Genomic DNA, 21,782 nt, shown 5'->3' with positions numbered 1-21,782 from the left:
CCTCAACTGTCAGGTTAGATGTCTCAACCTATGCTGGCTACGTAGTTTTAGAACATAAGGATTACTTCTACGGATCACACCCTCTACTGGCAGGTGAGCCCTCATCCTTGGATTCACTTGGTGCTGAATCCTACTCCCAACTAAAAGATACTGAACTGATAGTACTGAACTGATAGTCAGTTTACTAAATTTTCCTGAGTTCTGTAACTGATTGAGAGTACTACTAATTGTGACATGACTGAGGTTCTGTAACTAACACTGGCTTTAGGCACACAGCTAAATTATCGGGTATTAAATATCCCCAGGACTCGATAGCATGAAAAATAAAGCATAATATACTCTTGAAAATCATAATCATTCATAGAGACATTTTCTCAAATACTTGTAGAGCATAAGTTTATACATATACTATCATGCCATGATTTCATTAATTCATTTGCATGGACATTCTATCAAACACCTAGAGAGTATAACTTAATGCACATAATCATGGTTAACATATAAGCATGGCAATTACAATGCCCTAACTTGCAAATCCATGGATTATGACATGGGAATTTCACAATTCAATGTACATGTTATTCAAACTTCATGAAATCTACAATTAATCATGAATTGAAACTCATTTAATATCAAGAACACTAATACAACCAAATTTGAAGTATGTAAATCATGAATCGTAGATCTTGAAGTTTTAAAAGTGGATTCGTGGATTCTATGGGTGAAAGAGACCCATAGATGAACACCTAACATACCTTGGAATATTTGTTCTTGAAGATTCTAGGAGAAATTCTTGAGATTGATCTTGATTTCTTGGATCTAGGGTTTGTTTTCTTGAGTGAGAATGCTTTTAATTTGAGGGGAAATTGATTAAGAATGACCTTTAAAATGTTTTTAGGGATTAAATCCTGTATCTGGTCATACAAAAATCATGGGAAAAGACCAACTTATCCCTGTACATCACTTTTAATTTTTGAGAAACTTTCCTGATCTGGACCTCTGGCGTGATGCGGCGCTATCACGTCGTGTCTCTGGAAAATGACAACTAGGAACTGAGGGCTTGGTGCGACGCGGTGGGATCGCAGCGCCCCTTTGGTTCTGAAATCTGGGCTCGTCGCGACGCGGTGGGATCGCGTTGATACACTTAAAAGTGACAAACATGAAAATAAACCTTGGCGCGATGCGCCAATATCATGGAGCAACACTGAAAACTGACAATTGTCATTTTGACATACTCCGCAACGTGCTACTGGCCTGAATGATGGTGTTTAACTACTGAAACTTAAAATAGCCATAACTTCTTACCCGGTTATCGGATTTAGGTGAATTTTATATCGTTGGAAAGCTAATTCAATTTCCTACGCAATGGAAAGCTCTAAACTAAAAAATACTGAGTATTTCAAAAAATGATTATTAGATAACTCATGAACTGGGGGTTAAGTTAAGCTTGAGAAATACGGGGTATTACACCTTTTTACTATTTTTTTAATATTTAAAAATTTTAAATTAGATAAACTTTATGTAATAAATCCCTATTTATTTAAACTATATGAGATAGTTAAATTTATAAAGAAAAACTTGCACCAAGAAACTTGGAACTTTACTGCAAGACTCATGTTTTCCCGTGTAATAGTTAGGTTAGATTTGAGAATTTGTATTATTTAAGCATTAAATTATATTACTATTGTTAAAAAAATATTGTGAATTACATGAGCTATATGGTAAGCAACAAAATGATGACATAAATAATTTGATACCATAATTAAATTTTAGATAATTTATTAGTAATAAAAAATAACACTATTACAAATAATCTGATGTCATAATATTTAACACTTTTAAATCAAAACCTTATATAGAAAAGAAGTTTACAACTCTATTTAAGTAATATGTTGGATCAAACACTACAAGAAATCTTTATTTCACGATTTGTTTTTCTTATTTTCCCCTTATATAGAAAAGAAGTTTACAACTCTATTTAAGTAATATGTTGGATCAAACACTACAAGAAATCTTTATTTCACGATTTTTTTTTCTTATTTTCCCTTTGATTTAGGTGTATTTTTGCATTCATAAACATCGTCCTTTGTATTTCTTTATTTTCTTTAGTTAGTAGTTTTAAAGATCTTATATGAGTTATACATACTCAACAATTTGACAAAGAATTCTCCCTTTTGATAATTTTTCATGTTTTTCTTTTAGTTGAAATTAAAACTTTTGATCGAAAAATGGAACAAAAAAATTATGCTGCCGCCGAATAAAATAGCCAGAAGAATCAAAGGTGTATCTCCTTTCCTTTTTAATTCACTTCCTATTAAGTCTTGAATGTTTCTTGCATTCATAATCATCGTCCTTTGTATTTCTTTTTTTATGTAGATAGTAGTTTTTAAGATTTTATATGAATTATACATATTCAACAATTTGACAATGAATTCTCCCTTTTGATAATTTTTCATGTTTTTCTTTCAGTTGAAATTGAAACTTTTGATTGAAATTGAAACTTTTGATCGAAAAATTGAATGAAAAAATTATGCTGCCGCCGAATAAATAGCCAGAAGAATCAAAGGTGTATCTCCTTCCCTGTTTAATTCACTTCCTATTAAGTCTTAAATGTTTCTTGCATTCATAATCATCGTCCTTTGTATTTCTTTATATTCTCTAGTAAAAGTAATTTAATTGTACAGATTTTTTCGATTGTTGATGTCTTTTATACTCATAACCTTAGTTGTCTTCTCTTAATTAATTAGGTTTATACATATCATATGTGGGTTTTTTAACAATGTTTGTGATGCCAACATTAACCTATTATAGAAATAAATTTTGTTTAAGTTAGTATTTTTTTTTTAAATTACAAATTTATGAAACAAAAAACTCTGCATGATTTGAGACAAGTTTTTAAAAATTATACTATGTTATTGAAGTTTATAATAATAAATTATGATGTGTTCTTGATAAATAATTATTAATTGAGAATTTTTTTTGTGAAATATTAATAGTATCTACGATTGAAGAGAATATGAAGAAGACATTAATTAATAACACAAATGTAAAGCAGCTCGAGTCCTTGCAATTGGTGAAGGAGGACGATAATTATCAAGCTAGGGATGAGCATGACGATAATTATCCAACTGGGAGTGAGCATGATCTAAGAAATGCTATACCATTTATTTTAACACAATGCTATTTTTTAAATATTTTTATTCTTTTTATATATAATTTTATTAATTGATGTGAGACACACGTACAAAGCGCGTACGCTAAACTAGTATATATATACAAACACACACACACATATAGTATTTTAATTACTATTACATTTTTCATTAGTAATTTCTTTCTTCATCCCTTCACCATACTCAAAATCTCTCAACCACCATCCCACCAGTGCAACCGTCGCCGCCAGTGCCATCTCCACTAACAACGCTATCTCCATCAAGCCCATGATTTGACCACTTTCTTACCTTCCTTCATTTTTATCTCCATATAAATCTTCAATCTTTTCTCATTTTTCATTGTCCAATTTTTTAAAAATCTTGTCGAAATTTCTAGAATTAAGAATCTAACATCAAAAAATTAAGAATCTTTAAGACAATATAGTATTACCAATACCATATAATTTTTCACCAAACTTCAATCCAAGTCAATTTTCTAATTCAAATTGTGAATTTCATCTCACCCACCACCATCACCCCATTAGTCGGCGCCACCGTAGACCCATTTTTCTTTCTCTTCTCCATCACAAATCAGACGATTTAGTACAATGTAGTTATTCACTCCATTTGATTTCATCTGATGATATAGATTCGATGATGATAAAAGAATATTGATATTTTGTAGGGTGAAAATGATGAAATTTTAATTTGAGTTTGTAAAATTGAAAATGGTGGAAGATAAGCAAAAAGAATAATTAAAAATTAAAAAAAAAATAACTGATCAAAACGCTTGAGTTTCACCCTAAGATGTGGTTGTGGATTTTTAGGGGTGTAATAATTTCAATATTAAACAGATTAGGGGGGTCATAGAACTCCCGCAAAGTTGGAGTGTGTTGTTGAAATTCGAGTATAGGTTGGGGATCTTAGACCATTTTCTCCTTTTTGTTTTAATTTTTTTCATCAACCTTTACTTTTTTCCTTTTTCTCCTCTCAACCTTCAGTTTTTTCTCTGTTTTAAATTTCTTTGATTCTTATTTTAAACCAGCGAGTTGCCTAAAACCTCCCTTGTTGTCTTGCTTGCTTTCGACTAAGAAAGACTAGTCACTTTAACCTACCTTCCTAGCTTTAGTTGCCTTAAGGCCTGTCTTTTTTCAAAATCTTATTACTTTGTTGCCGTCTTTTCGTTTTTCTCTTTTTTTCTTTTTAATTTTTATCAGCCTTTATTTTTATTTGTATTTTTTTCAATCTTTATTTTTTTTCTTTTCTCTTCTCAACTTTTTTTTTTCTATTTCTCTTTTTTATTTTCTTTGATTATTATTTTTTCTTTTTACTTTTAATGTTTTTCTTTATTTTTTTCTTTTTCCTCAATTTTTATTGTTCTTATTTTTTTTTATCCCTTACAAACAATAAGTTACAATACATGGGTAAGAGTTGGCACTACAATATTGCGCGTCTTAATTTATGAGATGTCCTATAACTCTTTCCTTAAAGGTAATACTTAGCTCAAAGACTTTCAAACAACAAGTTGCGCCTCATTAGCAAGAGTTGACACTACCACATTGTGTTTTTAGTTATGAGATGTTTTTTTAACTCTTGCCTTAGAGGCAAGACTTAGTCAAAGGAATTTCAAACAACAAATTACGGCTCATGGATAAGAATTGACACCACCACATTGTGTTTCGACTTATGAGATGTTCTATAACTTGCCTTAGAGGCAAGACTTGACCTAAGGTTCAAGCAATAAGTTACGCCACATAGGCAGGAGTTAACACGACTATATTATGTCTTGATTTATGAGATGTTCTATAACTCTTACCTTAGAGGAAAAAGTTAGGCCAAGGACTTTCAAACAACAAATTACGCTCATGGGCAAGAGTTGACCTACTACATTGTATTTTTAGTTTGAGATATTCTATAACTTTTGCTTTAGAGGCAAGACTTAGTCCAAGGACTTTCAAACAATAAGTTTCGTACAATGGGTAAGAGCTGACACTACCACATTGTGTTTTGACGTATAAGATGCCCTATAACCCTTTCCTTAGAGGGAAGACTTAGTCCAAGGACTTTCAAATAACAAGTTATGCCCCACGAGCAAAAGTTAACACTTTCACATTGCATCTTGATTTGTGAGATATTTTATAACTCTTGCTTTAGAGGCAAAACTTATCTCAAGGACTTTCAAACAACAAGTTATGTATAATAGGCATGAGTTGACATTACCACTCTGTGTTTTGACTTATGAGATACTCCATATCTTGTCTTAGAGGCAAGACTTAGCCCAAGAACTTTCTAACAACAAGTTATGCCCCATAGGCAAGAGTTGACACTAGCACATTTTGTTTTGATTTATGAGATGTTCTAAAAAAACAAGTTATGTTCGATGGGCAAGAATTGACACTATCACATTCTGTCGTAATTTATGAAATACTATATTAATCTTGCCTCAGAGGCAAGACTTAACCCAACAACCTCCCAAAAAAATAAGTTACTCTCCATGGGCAATAGTTAACACTATTTCATTATGTCTTAATTTATGAGATACTCTATAACTTTGTCGTAAAGGCAAGACTACGCTCAAGAATTTTAAACAAGTTACGCTCACAAGCAAGACTTGACACTACCACATTATGCCTTGATTTATGAGATTTATGAGATGTTCTATAGCTCTTGCCTTAGAAACAAAGACTTATCTTAAAAGACTTCCAAACAACAAGTCACACCCTTAATTTATCTCGATGTCAAAAAAAGTTCCTCTTTGCGAATTATCCAACCTTCTGTTCATTAGCAAAATATAATAGAAGTTAAGAAAAAAAAAAGAAAAAAGAGAAGAAAAAAAAGATTGGGAAAAAGAAAAGAAAAAGAGAAGAAAAAAATAAAGGTTAAGAAAAAAGAGAAAAATCAATAATGAATTGAGAAAAATAAAAATATAGCTTGAGAAAAATGAAAAAAAAATAAGAAAGGATAAAAATAAAGAATAAAAAAAATAAAGGTTGAGATAAATGAATTAAAAAATAGATAGAGAAATAAAAAATAATTAATGTTTGAGAAAAAATTAAAAATTTAAAAAATAAAAGTTGAGACAAATGAATTAACAAGAAAAAAATCAAGGAAAAAAATGAATAAAAATAGAAGTTGAAAGAGAAATGAGTATGAAAATGTAGAAACATTTGAAATGTAGGGAGTAAAAATGTACTTGTCTTATACATAATAAGGAAGGAATGTTAGACCAAAAAAGCAAAGCCACCCACGCCTGTTAATTTTCACCCAATCAAGGTTCTTTTCCGTATAATGTATTAGGATAAATAATACATGTATTAAGTACGTAATACTTTGTTTGGTAAAAATTTTCAGCCTATATATAACTATGCATTCGTTCTACACCCTATTTGATATTATTGGATGTATGACTAATAAATCCCTCCTCTACCCACCAAGATCAAAACTCACAACATGCACATAATTCATCTCCTATTTGATATTATCGAATGTATGACTAATACATCCCTATTTGGTAACTATGCATTTGTTCTACACCCTATTTGATAGAGGAAAGATATTTTTCTCCTCTGAACTTATCCGTTGAACTTACTTTAGCACTTACACTAACTTCTGATTATTTACCCCCTTAACATCTTTAAAGTGTATTAATTTCACCCCTCAAGACTGAATACCACTCTCACAATGGAAAGTGTATTCAATCGCCCACACATCAACGCCACATCACTGTCACGTCACAAATTATTTAAAAAGTGTTATATATATATATATATATACACGCACACGAAACATCCAAGGAGCTTAGATTTTTCGATGAATTTCTACCCAAAAACTTCATCTTTACCGATTAAATCTATATACACACACATATAAACAGCCAAGGAGCTTAGATTTTTCGGCAAATTTTCGCTGGAAAACTTCATTTTTACCATCAGATCTTCAATTTCTTCACCCCAAACTCGCCCGAGATCGACGATCAAATTCAACCTCCATTAATCAAAAAATATCATAAATCAGTGACCAAAAATTCAATCCACCTGATAAATCCGACCAAATCAACACCAAATTCTCTAAAATCAATGATCAAACACCTAAATCACGTCAATTTTTAACATGCTATATGAACAACACAGAGTCAAAGTTGAAAGAATTTTCAAGTTGGAAGCAATCTTTATCAGCAATCTTTATTTTGCTTATATTCCTGCAAAACCCACCAAAAAGCGATTAAAACTAACCCACAAAAAATATACGCACAAAATTTACATCACTGCCACTATTAACACCATACCACCATTAACATCGTCACTACTAACTTTTCTTCAATTTCAATTTTATTTCAAATTTTCAAATCCACAAAGATAATTTTTAATTTTTGAAATCCAATTTCATTATTTTTAATGATCTTAAGTCAAGGGGTTGAAGGAGGAAAAATTGGACGTGGCGGTGAAGGATTTGATAATTAAAGAAGAAGAAATTGGGGATTGGGAGAGGGGGCCTGGTGGTGAAATTGGTAGTTGAAGGAGGAATGGGGTGGGGGTTGGCGGGTTTGGGTAGGAGAAACTAAGGTGAAGATAGGATGGGGGTGGGGATTAGAGTGGAGGGGGCTGGTGGTGGTGAAATTGGTGATTGAAGGAGGAATGGTTGTAGTGTTGCAATGAAAAAGAATGGCAGTGAAGGGCAAGGGTAAGGGTTGGAGTCATTGAAGAAGGAAGATTATATATATATATATATATATATAATATTAAAAGTGTGAAAAGATTTTTTTTAGATAAAAACTGTCTTTTCACTAATTTTTTTTAAATTTATTATTTAATTATTTTTTATTATATTAACTAAATTTCCTAAAATATATGAAACTCCTGAGGTAAATAGTAGAAAAATTAATTAATACTTTTCTTTCTACTAGATTTTCTAAAATATATGAGACTCCCAAAATATATGATAAAAGAATTAATTAATATTTTTCTTTCTACTATTCAATTAAAAAAATACTCCTAAAATAGAACTTTATTAAGAAAATACTTCTATAAATATTGAGAGCTATCTTTATTATTTAAACAAATATCTTATTTAGTGTAATGTTTAAACTCATTAAAATAAAGTACAAGTACAAGGTGCATACACCTAAACTAGTATTAAAAAAAGTGAAACCATGTCAGCTTTTAAGTATAAATAGCACCTTTTTAAAGAAAAAAATCCACATCAACATAAAGAATAAATCAATACACTTTAAAGATGTTAAAGGAGATAAATAAATGAAAATTTAATTTAAGTACTAAAATAAATTAAACGAACAAGTTAAAAGGGAAATGATGTCTTCACTCTATACATCACACAACATGCATCTAACTCATACATCACATGTTGCGCTTTTACCACTTCACTTCATACATCACATATTGCGCTTTTACCACTTCACTAAAGCATTGGGAGTTGTTCTAAAACAAACTCCCAATAAGATGGAAACCATACACCCAAACTGCAATCATGCACGAGGTGCATGCAAGCAGGCTCCGCGAGAGCTTTTTCTTGTCACAAGCATCTCTTTCCTGAGGGTTGAGAAGGGGGTTATTTGCAAGAAACGAAGACTCCGAATTCATGTCGTCAGAAAACTAAAAGGTAATGCAAGTAATGACTTTCATGTCAAGTTACACTGGCGATTAAGTTCAACATAAAGCAAACGATGAAAGTCAAGTTACACTGGCGATTAAGTTCAACATAAAGCAAACGAACACGATCCTCTTCATTACCCCCTACAGGTCCTAAAGTTGCACAACCAGCATTTCACCTAGTCCCCATACCCTCTAGAAACACACAAAAGTCTTTTAAGTCCAGTGAAACGGAAGAAAAGAAGACTTGAGAATTGTGCCTCCAGTTTGATGCAGCATTGCATCAATTTCATCACCGTCTTCCATCTCCAGCTGCAAAGGGGAGGAAAATTGCAAGGAAAAAGGAAATTAATCACGAATGTTAAGCACAACACAAAGCAGATACACAAGCTCTTTTTGGTATTCTTTTATCCTTTGTTTGTATTCGTGTGTGCGTGTTTGAGAGAAAGAAAGAAAGAGAGAGAGAGGGACCTCATCTGGAGACTGTTCTGCTCTAAGACGACGACCATCAAACAAGAAGGCAATTGAATTGAAATCCACAGACTGTCGGTCACAATAAGCGTTCATCAATTTCTTCAGTTGGGTGCTTCTTTTGATCCTAAAGAAGACTTCATTCCCGTCCTGCAACCAAAAAACCAGTCAAATACATAGTTCTCCTTTTCAAAATTTAGTCAGCAGCCTATCATCCTAATAACAGTATGGGAAAGGAAGGAAATAAAAGATATGACAAAGAAAAAGTTGTCCACTACTAATTGTTTCAACTTTCATCAACAACGTATTCAATGCACAACTGCATAAGATATAGTGTTTTAAAGCCAAACTGTAATGCATATAGCCAAAAAGAAACATTGTACAGACTAGCAATAGAAAGTAAATTTCAAAGCTCAAGAAGTAGGTACTGCCCAGGTTACTGTCGTATCATGAACAAAAAAGGCCACATGTAAATCACTATCAGTAATTACAATTCCCTATCACCAAATCCACATAATCAAATGATCACTCCCAATTGAGGCTCCTTTTTACTTTTTTTTCTTTTTAGTTTTTTTAAACCATATCATAAAATCAAAGAAATTCAGTGATGATAATTAGTTCATTATAAACTAGCATTCACAGCTCTACTGAAGCTACCAATAGAGGTCAAGCAAACTGATTAAGGAAAAGAGGAGAAGTTCCTTCTGAGACAATTATTTCCAAGGGCTATGAGTAGAAACAAAACACAGAACAATTACTAGACTAAATACAACACAAAACGGTAAGTAATCTGGGAAGAGTCAAATAACCAGTTACAAATTAAGTTTTTTCTTTTTTTTCCCCTTCCAAGTTTCTAATTTCTGTTCTTTTTTATATCAGTGGTGTTCGGGTCTGCTTGCACGCACCTTGACTAATTTCACGAGTTAGCACAAGTACTGGGTAACTCCTTCCATCAAGGCTTGGACCTATGGGAGGAAATCGCCCAATGTTTCTTGCTTCTGCTAGGTCCAAATTTCTAATTTCAACTTGAATCGAGGTAATTTCATGTTACTTAAAAGGGTGTCTAAATGTTACAACACTGTATCCACACAAGTCAAAGAATAAAAGATTTGAAACAATCCAAGGAGAACCACAACCCAAAAGCTACCTGTTAGGTAAGAGAGTCCAAATCTATATAAGGCCCACATCAGCTCTTCATTAAACTGGTGTCGGACTAAGACCCCTACCTACAATAGGATCATAACAAACCACCCTCTGCATCCATCGATCTCGACGACTGAACACTAGACCACTTCTAGCCCCGAGCCAACAATGCAATATCAGCATCACCAAAAACACGAAAGGCGATGGGCGGCTCTAATACCAGTGATACATCCTAGAGAGAATGGGAAACCACACCCCTAAAGCAAGCTATTGAGGTGAGAGAATCTTAAGGCTATATAAGTCTACGTTGCTTGGACTCTCCAAAAGTGTTGCCGCACTGAAGAGTTCGGACAACATAGATATAAGCCTTACATCTGCCCCTATTAAACTGATGTGAGACTCAATTCCCATACCTTAACACCAGGATCATAATATAATTAAAACCTTAAGGAGTGGTTTGGAACATGGACTGGTTATCCTCGAATTATAGTCCACACTCCTGGACCCATTTATTCCATTGGAAATATGGAAAAAAATGCTCCCGAGTTAGATGAGATAAGGAGAGATATCCCATGGTTAAGTTTGGGATAAAATTTATATTTATACCACATTTGGTCGACAATATAAATTTATTCTAGAAATAATTTATACTCTCAACCAAATGTGGTACAAATTTTTTTCCAGGTTTAATCCTAAATATTATCCCACCTTATCCCACAAACCAAACCACACCTTAATAGTTGAGATGCAGGTCTACGTACGCTCTACCCACCCTAGACCCCACTTTGTGGGAATACACGAGGTATGTTCTTGTAATTGTATCAATTTTGAGATATGTCGCCTTATTCTGCATACCAAACGACCCCTAACAGTGTAAAGAAGCTAATCAACCGAATATACATCTATTCTACTTTATTTGAACGCAAAAACTTTCAAAATTGAAAGGATTCATATGATTTTTCTTTTACGCTACTCTGTACAACCTACTCTTAACGCTCGTTTTTTACTATCGACAAAACCCTAACAAAAACATACGCGATGGAAAAAATAACCCTAATTGCAGTTTGTTAAAAGTATAAATTTATCCATTAACTTATGTCGTCAACCAAACACAGTATAAATTCATCTCATACTTAATCCTGAGATATCCCACCTTCTCTAGCAAAACCAAACGACCCCTTAACCCAAATATCTAGTCGGGTCGATTATATACAATCTATTTTGACACGAAATGTCACACAGTCCTAATGAAATCATACGCCAAAAGAAGGAAAAACAAACCCTAATTGTGTTTGGTTGACGATGATTAATTTACGCCGTCAACCAAATACAACAACAACATACCCAGTGTATTCCCACAAAGTGAAGTCTGGGAGGATAAAGTGTAGGCAATCCATACCACTACACCACTACCTCAGACGAAGTAGAGAGGCACACCGTCAACCAAATACAGTATAAATTTTATCTCCTACTGAATCTTGACATATCACATCTTATCACGCATACCAAACGACCCATCAACCCAATAACTAGTTGGGTCGATTATATACATCTATTTTGACTCAAAATTTTACAAAACCCTAATAAAATCATACACCGATAGGGAAAAACCCTAATTGTGTTTGATTAACAACAACATACCCAGTATATTCCCACCAAGTGGGGTCTGGAAGGGTAAGTGCACGCAGTCCATACCACTACCTCGGAAGGGTAGGTGCACGCAGTCCATACCACTACCTCAGAGGTGAGATAGAAAGGTTATTTCTGATAAACCCCCGACAACCAAATGCAGTATAAATTTTATCTCATACTCAATCCTAAGATATCCCACCTCATCCCACAAAACCAAACGACCCCTCAACCCAAATAGCGAGTCAGATCAATTATATACATCTATTTTGACCCCAAATTTCACATAACCCCAGGCAATCAAATTCAGTATAAATTTTATCTCATACTTAATCCTGAGATATCCCCCCTCATCCCGCAAAAGCAAACGACCCATCAACCCAAATAGCTAGTCGGCTCAATTATATACATCTATTTTGACCCGAAACTTTACAAAACCCAAATAAAATCATACACCGATAGGAGAAAAACCATAACTCTATTTGATTGATGATGATTTATTTACCGTCAACCAAATGCAGTATAAATTTTTATCTCATACTTAATCTTGAGATGTCCCATCTCATCCTGCAAAACCAAACGACCCCATCAACCCAATAGCAAGTCGGGTCTATTATATACATCTATTTTGACCCAAAATTTTACAAACCCTAATAAAATCATACACCGATAGGCAAAATAACCTAATTGTGTTTGACTGACGATTATTACAGTGTAAAACCCACCTCATCCCGCAAAACCAAAGGACCCCATCAACCCAATAGCTAGTCGGGTCGATTATATACATTTATTTTGTCTCGAAATTTTACAAAACCCTAATAAAATCATCTATTTTGACTCGAAATTTAACAAAACCCTAGTAAAGTCATCTATTTTGACCCGAAATTCTACAAACCCTAATAAAATCATCTATTTTGACTCGAAATTCTACAAAACCCGAATAAAATCATCTATTTTGACCCGAAATTCTACAAACCAGACTAAAATCATCTATTTTGACCCGAAATTTTACAAAACCCTAATAAAATCATCTATTTTGACTCGAAATTTAACAAAACCCTAATAAAATCATCTATTTTGACCCGAAATTTTACAAAACCTTAATAAAATCATCTATTTTGACCCGAATTCTACAAAACCCTAATAAAATCATCTATTTTGACTCGAAATTCTACAAAACCCTAATAAAATCATCTATTTTGACCCGAAATTCTACAAAACCCTAATAAATTCATCTATTTTGACCCGAAATTTAACAAAACCCTAATAAATTCATCTATTTTGACCCGAAATTCTACAAACCCTAATAAAATCATACACCGATTGAATGGGAAAAAAAACTAATTCGATGATATTTAACAACCTGGCTTTTGACTTTGAGATTGATGTGCCCAGATTGATCGCCGGCCGGCTTCTTGTCTTCCTCTCCTGTTGCTGCTCCCGACATCTTTATTTTTCCTCTGTCAATAATGTATTTGTGGTTCCATTCTGTTCATTATATATGGGTGGGAAAATGGTTGGGTCGGGTGGACCGTTGAGAGGATAAAAATAGGCTGAATGTTTCGTGAAAAGTTAATTAATCTATGTTAAAATGGGCTGAAATTAAAAAGGTTCGGAAAGAGAAAAATATCTTCTTTTTAAGAAAGTAAAAAGCAAGAATCCAAGATCAAGGTCGAGATCAGGTATCGAGTTTGGGTCGCGTCTATTGTCAAGGTTATATTCGAGGGTCGAGTCCCAAGTTGGAATTGAGGGTCGAGGTTCACGTCTTGAGTCGAGGTTCACTTCTTGAGTCGAGGTTGGGCAGAATTTTATTTTTCGAGTCAAGATTAGGTTTGATTCAGGCATCGGATCTCGATTCTAAATTAAGGTTCGGGTTGAAATTTGGGGTCAGGTAGAGGTTTAGGTCTTAAGTTGAGATTGGGGTCAAATATCGGGTTAGGTTCAACAATCAGGTCATGAGTCAATCCAGGGTCATATCAATTGTCCGAGTCTTAGTTGAAGTTAGGGTCAAAATTAAATCTTAGGTAGTGTCGGGATCGGAGCTCGAATCTAGTTCGAGCTGAGGTTCGAACTTTGTGTCGATTTTAGGTTAAAGATCAAGTCCTAGGTTGGGGTCCAGATTAGATACTGAGTCGAGGTTGCGGTGAAGATCAAGTCACTAGTTGGGTCGAGAGTCAAGTCCTGAATAAATATCGGGTCAGGTAACTAGTTAAGGTCAAAGTTAAGGTCGAATCTTGAGTCAGGGGAGGGTCAAGGTTAGGGTACCCAAATGGGCCTTAGTCCCAAAACGAGATCGAAATCGAGTTTCAAGTTGGGGTAAAGTGTCGGCGTCGATCAAGTCGAGTCGAGGTTAGACGTCTCGAATCGAGATAGGGTCGAGAGTTTGGTCTCGAGGCGTGGTCAGGTACCAAATTGAGGTTAGTGTCAAGTTAGGGTTAAGGGTCAAGTCCTAGGTTTGGTTTAGGATCAAGTCCCTGGTTGGTGTCCGGGGTCAAAGTTCTTGTCCAATGTTGGGATCGATTTCAGGTTCGAATTTTGTGTCGAGATTTAGTGTCGAATCATGAACAGGGTTTGGAATTTCAGTTTAGGTCAGGGTCATATCCTAGGTTAACATCAAATCTCAAGTCAAGGTTGGGATTCTTTTATAATTTTTTCATTTGAATGAAACTTTTGTTACAAAAGAATCAAATTATTAGGATTGAAAGTTGAATAGTGATGAGTTGAGTGAAACTTTGGTTACAGAAGAATCAAATTATTGGGATTAAAATATGATTAGTGATGAGTTGAGTTTGGTTGTTTCATGGGTCGACTTTGGGCTATCATTGGAAAATGGTTGGGTAGGGTGGGTCATTGAACAGGTTAAAATGGGCTGAATGTTTTGTGGAAAGCTAATTAATCACGTTAAAATGGGTTGAATGTTTTGTGAAAAGTTAATTAATCATGTAAAATGGGTTAAATGTTAAGTGGATCGTTGAAATTAAAAAGGTTTAGAAAGAAAAAGATATCTTTTTTAAGGTATTAGAAAGGAAAATAGTCAAACAAATTAAAGTAGATGAAATATTTGCTTTTAGAGGTAACAATAACTTTTTTTTAACAAAATATACATAAATCAGTCCTCATAAATCATAAATGAACTTTTAATCGAGATAATTGGGTAATTTTTATACTTGTTTTTGAGTGATTCTTTTATAATTGTTTCATTTGAGTGAAACTTTTGCTACAAAGGAATCAAATTATTGGGATTGAATTTTGAATAGTGATGAGTTGAGTTTGGGTAGAGCCGTCTGACCTATAATTTGATGGAGTTGGGCTTCAGTTTTGCAGTCCATTTAAGAACAAAGTTTTTTGTGCCAGATAAGTCCGTGGTCCGTAGGGCTTGAGCAATGTAGGTTGGGCTTAGCCCGTGGACCGTCCCGTAATTCAAATACATGAAACTATTTAGATTGCTTATTAGTATTTTTATTTGGTTCGAATGAAATCATGTCAAAAGTTATTTAATTTCGCTATTAAGAGTATTTTTTTGGGGGGTGTTGGAAATTTGATTAACAAGTATTAACACTATGTAATATTGCCTGGTAATATTTATGTTTATTAACATTCTAAAATTAAATTATAAAATATTATTTTTAAAAAATGGACTGACCCGTGAGGCGTGCAGCCCACAGAGTAATAGTGTAGGCTTAGTGTTCTTGGGCCCATCATTTTGATGGGCCAACCCGGCCTGAGTTTGTGATGGGTCAGCCCGGCCTGACCCGTCAAACTCAAAGCCCGTGTGGGCTGGGTCGACCCGTATTGCCAACTCTAGGTCGTTTCATGGGTTGACTTGGGGCTATCATTGGTTTTGCCCAAACTTAGCCCATTTGATATAGCTCATGTCCAACCCATTTAAATATTGGAAAAATTGAACTTTGCTTGGAACAATTTTCCCATGGTGAAATGAGCATACAACAGGAGTTGTTGAAATGATAAAAGTGTTCACTACTATTATGAATATTTTTAACATATGAATCGAATGAATGTTTACTGATTGCTTTTGGTTCTGTCATCCAAAATTCCTAATAGAAGAAATTAAAATCTAAATTCCAATTGAAATGAAATCTTTAGGATAAATCAATGTAATTTATGAGATTCAATGAGACGACATCAATTCAGATAGTAAATTTTTCGAATCGAGAGAGATATTGAGATCAAGAGCTCTCACCATTTCGTAGATTGATGGATCCAATTCAAATTGAAATGAAATTTTTAGGATAAATCAATGTAATTTATGAGATTCAATGAGACGACATCAATTCAAATAGTAAATTTTTTGAATTGAGATCAAGAGCTCTCACCATTTTGTAGATTGATGGATCCAATTCAATTAGTGGGATCGTTCATTTACATTCTTTTTCACCAAGAACGTTTTCTAAAGACAAACTCGATCCGTGGAGGAAGCCTGATCGAAAAATCTTGCTAGAAGGGGAGGAGAATTTACACAAAACCAATTTTGTATAAACATAACAAGAAGATTTATTTCACTTTACACACGTATATAAATCAAGCCCTATGTTTTGCTATGATTTTGTTTTGGTTCTGCAACCATAACTGTTGCTCTTGCATCAAATTCTGCTCATTCTTGATGCCATTAAACATCTTATCACTACTCGAAAATGTCGCGAATGGGTCGTCCATATTAGTGCCCTGCATTGACCCTGTGGTGTGATTCTGAACACTAAAAGTTGGAGTAGCTCGAAATGTAGGTGCTGGTGCTGATGATGTGAACATGTCAGTAGTGGTCGGGAATGAAAACGAAGAATTCTTGGTCATAGTTGGGTATGGGGCAGGTGCACTCGTGACCGGTACCATGGCTAGCTCCATTGATGTGTCTTGTAAAAATGGATTGTAGTGTTGAGGTGCTGGCAAGACTGGACCTTGATGATAATATGCATTTAGGCCATTGTTTGGATTTTGATCATACAAAAAGTTGTTTGTTCTAGGGTTGAATTGTGAGTTTAGGCCATTATTCGGATAAAATGGTGTATGATTCTGATTGTACAATTCATCCAAAGTGCTGAAAGTGAAGCTGTTGACGCTGTTGGTGGTGGTGCTAGGGACAGGTTGTGTTGATTGTGCTGGTGGAATATTTTCGAATAGTACCAATTCCCAGCCATTGCTTGAAGAAACTTCTGCTTCATTTGTTGTTACATTTTCTTGTCCTTGTTCCAGGAATTCGTTGAAAGATGCTGATGGTGTTATTACCCCTCTTGTTTCGTTTCCTGACAAGTGATCCGGTTTTGGTTGCTCAGGGAATGCATTGAAAGACGTTGATGGGATCGCCTCAGTTAACACGAGTTCCCATCCTTTGGCTGAACTAGTAGAATCAAATGATGGATTCTGTTTGTGCTGTTGGTCAAGTTCAGATTCTTGTTTTTGTTGTTTTTCTTCTTCTTGTTTCTTTTCGTCATCTTCACCGTATTCTTGAAAATCTGGTAAGGATACGAGATCAGCCATGGAATTTGAAATGGGCAACGAATGAGTAGAGACTACATCGTCCTTTTCATGCAACTGCTTCCCATATTGAATATCTGAATAGGCCTCCAAATCAATCGAAATATTGGCTGGAGTCTTCCATGTTTCAGTTGCACTTATTAGATCTTCTAACGATGTGCAACGCGAATCAACACAAGAATTGGTACTCTTCTCCGAGTATGGCTCTGTCGTTTCTGTGGCCATGGAAAATTCGGATTGACAACCATAACTGTTGCGTTTGCTGCTCGTAGTCCTTGTTGAAACACCAGGGGGACCTTGAAGAAGCAAATGTGATTTGCTTTGCGTATGTGCTGGAAATGAAGATTGATCCTTGAGAAATTCTTGCAACGTTTCAATCAACTCCTCTGAGATAGTTTGCACGCTTGGATATTCCGATGTCCTGCCAACTCCTATGGTTTTACACACGGAGTAAAAAGCACTGATCTCCTCGAATTGTTTAGCAGCTTTAACACAGGTTTGGAAGGCATTTACGCACGATTGATATGGTAAATGGAAGAAACTATCAAGAACGAGAGCGAGCCCATCTGAGATATCTTTGTAAAGATCAAAACTTTCTGTGACAACAGCATACAAAGCGATTTGAACAAGACGATTCGTCTTAGCTGCCCCTGTTGGTCTTGTAGCAATTGCTCTTTCAATCAACCGTTGCCAATACGAGATCTTGTCAAGCAGCATTACTGGTTTCATGTCACGAACGGGCTCATCACCCCTTCTTCGATTATGACCAGTAGTCCTATAATGGCTGCTAGAATTCTCTCGTTCGCGATAATTGTATCTTCTTTGAAGCTTTCCAGTAAGAAAACAATCCAAACGCTCATCAAGATACAAGGCAAATGTACGAATAAATGCTGTGAAATCCCAAGGACTAGAATTGGAATCATCACGAAAACTTGAAAGGTTGAGAATCTTAGCTCCACGTTTCATAGCATGAAGAACTTCTCGAGGGAAATAAGGATCACCATCTTGGAAAATTCGTAGGACAAGCATCAACGACTTGAGGGCAACGATCCAATTCCTTGTTCTACCAATGCGTTTGCCAATGGCACGAGCACAGGCAGCCGCGTAGGCCTTGTTGGAGGAAACAAGCTTGATGACTTCTTGAACATATCGATCATTGATAGGCACATCATCATGTGTTGTAGCTTTTAGGACAGCAACTTCAAGGGTTGAAGAAGTGTTGCTTGCAACTTTTGCAAGACTAATGCTTGTTTGATCTTTTACTGCACCAATTGCTTTCTTTAACTTGCTTGACATTATTTATCTCTTCTTTTCTTTTCAAAAAAACCTTCAATTCAACACGGGGCTTTCTTGATTCAAACACCAATAGTATCACATTCGCGACTAGGAAAATACCGCGATTGTTAACTTCTTTGATATCTTGAAAAAGAACATGTATAAAGGAATTTTTTTTTTTCTGGATTCAAGATTGATGAGAAGTTTTTGGTTGAAGGGCGAGAGAAAAGTTAGTTGAAAAAAAAGTAGTTGGAATTTTTTTTTTCTTTTTTTTTTCGTCTCTGAATTGATTTGGGTTATTGGAGTTCACTTTGTGTTGTGAAGAATGTGAGGGATTCCATGTATTTCTCTAAGCCAAACATTTTATTTCAGTGTGTACAAACGTGACCAACACTAAGGCATTACACTCGCATCCATACACGTAGAGTATGTGAGATTATACTCCTCGGTTTACAATTTATTCGACTTACTTTTTTCTTTTTATCTTTTTAAGAAATAAATTACCTTTTCTCCTTTGAAATAATTTTTTAATTCTAACTTTTCACGTGACATGTTTAAGATCAGAGTATTAAATGATATTTTAGTACATTTGATATGCCTTTAGTTTAATATCAAAAAATTTAAAAATATTTTTTATTTTTTTAAAATTTATATCAAGTCAAAATAAACCAAACAAATTAAAAGGAGTACAAAAGAATGCTTTTGGGAAGGAAAAGAAATGAAGGGGGATATGTTTTGTTGAACGTGCTAAGCATTCATGTGAATCCTCTACTTAAAAGATATGATATAGAAATTAAACTAATTGACCAGCTAATTATTGTGACAAGAGCGTTTGCCTATCAGGTAAAGTTGTTTTCCTATGGTCAGCACTCAGCAGGTAAGGTGTTCGACAGTACTTGCAGAATACATGATAAGATAGTATACAATTAATTTGTGTGTCATACCCTTCCTCTGACATAATGCATAGCGAGAGTTTAGGGCACTGGGTTGTACTTTTGCAAATCATTATAGATAATTGATCCAAGACTAGTTACAATTCTGTTTGACTAAGTTTTCGAAAGTTAAAAATACTAATTTTAGATAATTGAGGTATTTTGGCCAAGTTTTTTGGAAAAAATAAGTACTCCCTTCGTTTCATTTTAGTTGACTTTCTTTTTAAAAATATTTGTTTTAATTAGTTGTCTCATTGAAGAAATCAAGAGGATTTTAATATGTTTTTTTAATAATACTCTTATTATTAAATGACTAAACAAGTTACATATTTAAATTTATATTTTCAAAGCATAATTAATAAGACTAATTTGGTAAATAGACCCCTAATAAATATTTGTATGTGTCAAATCTATAGAGGTCAACTAATACAAAATGGAGGGAGTGCACTTTCGGAGATTTGCCTCTGTTTGAGTAGGAGCAGAGGTTGTTTTCAAAAGTTGAAAGAACTACTAATTTTTGCCAAAATCCACTTTTGGAACTTTGATTGAAGCCTGTCAAGTGTGCCGACTTAAAAGACCCGGCCCGATAAGCTCTAGGGCTTTAGGGTTTCAGGTCCCGGGTCGATTATTTTTTAATTTGAGCCCGATTAATTCGTCCCGGATCAAGTCCGTCGGTTAATCGGCCCGACCCAACTCGGAATGCTTTTTTTTTTTTTTTTAATTTTAGGGTTTTGTGCCAAACTAGCCGTTGGTCCAACGGTTATATAGCCGTTTTTGGGTCCAAACGGCTAGTTTGGGCCCATTTCTTAAAAGAAAAAAAAATTACATTAAAAATTATTTTTTGATTCCTAAAAAAATTCTATAAATATCTTACACCTTCAAATCATTTTTCACACAATTTTTCACTCTCTCAAATCTCATTCTCTCTCAATTCTCAATTCTCAAATATTCAATATATTTAATTTCTTAAAGTGTTCACTTTAATTTTTTAATTATTCGTTTACAAAATACGAGCGAAAGTTTTTAAAGTCGCAACCTTTGGATACTTCCAAAATTTGGTATTGTCATTCCATCTCTTACGTTTAATCTTTATTTATTGTATTAATTGTTTAGTATTTAATTTTATTATATTTGTGTATTTTGAATTTTGAATTTTAAGTTTAATTTAATTTATACTATGGATAAATTAAGAAATCTCGCTACTAAAGGTGTTAAAATTTTTTGTCCCGAAAGCGGTAGTGGTAGTAAAGAGCGAATTACTAGCGGTAGAGGTAGTTCAAGTAGTAGATATACCCGTGTGTCTTCACCTCCGGTACCGCTTGGTACACCTTTTGAAGAAGAAATAGGTGTAGGTGCTCACGATATGGATTATGCAGAAGCTCAAAAAAATTACAGTATAAAAGAAGAAAATGAAGTAGATGCGGTTAATTTAGACGAAGATAATGAAAATATTGGTGAGACACCCGCAGTAGGAAATGCTAACGTTAGATCAGAATCGGTTAATCTCCCTCCCCGTCCTCCCCGTGACCCAAGACCTCGTAAAACAACTAGTGTTGCATGACAATTTTTTGAACGTATATCAGATACTGAGGTGCAATGCAATATTTGTCAACAAATATATAAGCATAGAAGCGGAGGCAAGCAAGGGGGTACGGGTACGTTAATGAGACATATAAGTGAAGCTCATGAAAGAGAGTTAAATATTGCACGAGGTGGTGGGGATATTGGTAGGCCAACACAAACTAGAATGGATCCAACGAAGAAGTATAATAAATTGAGGGATCGAAAAGAAATAGCTAAAATAGTAGCTGTGGGTTGTTTGCCTTTTAGTTTTCCTTCTTCTGATGTCTTTATTCATTATATACAGGCAATTTATAATCCTATGTTTAATGGTATTCCTACAAGTATTTGTCGATCTGATATTTTTATACTTCATTCACAATATTATTTTTATTTATCAACATTGTTAAAAAATATTCAATGTAGATTATCCCTAACTTCTGATCTTGGTCGTGCTGTAAATAAAAATGATTATTTAACCGTTACTTGTCACTGGATGGATAGTAATTTTGTGATGCAAAAAC

At 34.3% G+C, this 21,782-nt stretch overlaps 2 protein-coding genes across 2 annotated transcripts; both read right to left on the bottom strand.

The window, feature by feature from the left end:
• Positions 1-8,744: 8,744 nt before the first annotated feature.
• LOC107842155 (small ubiquitin-related modifier 1) lies at positions 8,745-13,732 on the bottom strand. Its single transcript, XM_016685914.2, has 3 exons — positions 13,365-13,732; positions 9,230-9,379; positions 8,745-9,070 (listed from the first exon to the last, which is right to left on the bottom strand). The coding sequence occupies exons 1-3, from the start codon at positions 13,446-13,448 to the stop codon at positions 8,975-8,977; spliced, it is 330 nt and encodes a 109-aa protein (XP_016541400.2). The 5' UTR covers positions 13,449-13,732; the 3' UTR covers positions 8,745-8,974.
• Positions 13,733-16,354: 2,622 nt separating this feature from the next.
• Positions 16,355-19,157, bottom strand: LOC107842156 (clathrin coat assembly protein AP180-like). Its single transcript, XM_016685915.2, has one exon. It carries the CDS (start codon positions 18,785-18,787, stop codon positions 16,541-16,543), a length of 2,247 nt encoding a protein of 748 aa, XP_016541401.1. The 5' UTR covers positions 18,788-19,157; the 3' UTR covers positions 16,355-16,540.
• Between the last annotated feature and the right edge of the window lie 2,625 nt (positions 19,158-21,782).

The sequence above is a fragment of the Capsicum annuum genome, chromosome 9 (genome assembly GCF_002878395.1).
Source record: "Capsicum annuum cultivar UCD-10X-F1 chromosome 9, UCD10Xv1.1, whole genome shotgun sequence".
Lineage (NCBI taxonomy): Eukaryota > Viridiplantae > Streptophyta > Magnoliopsida > Solanales > Solanaceae > Capsicum > Capsicum annuum.
This window is presented reverse-complemented; position numbering and strand designations above follow the sequence as displayed.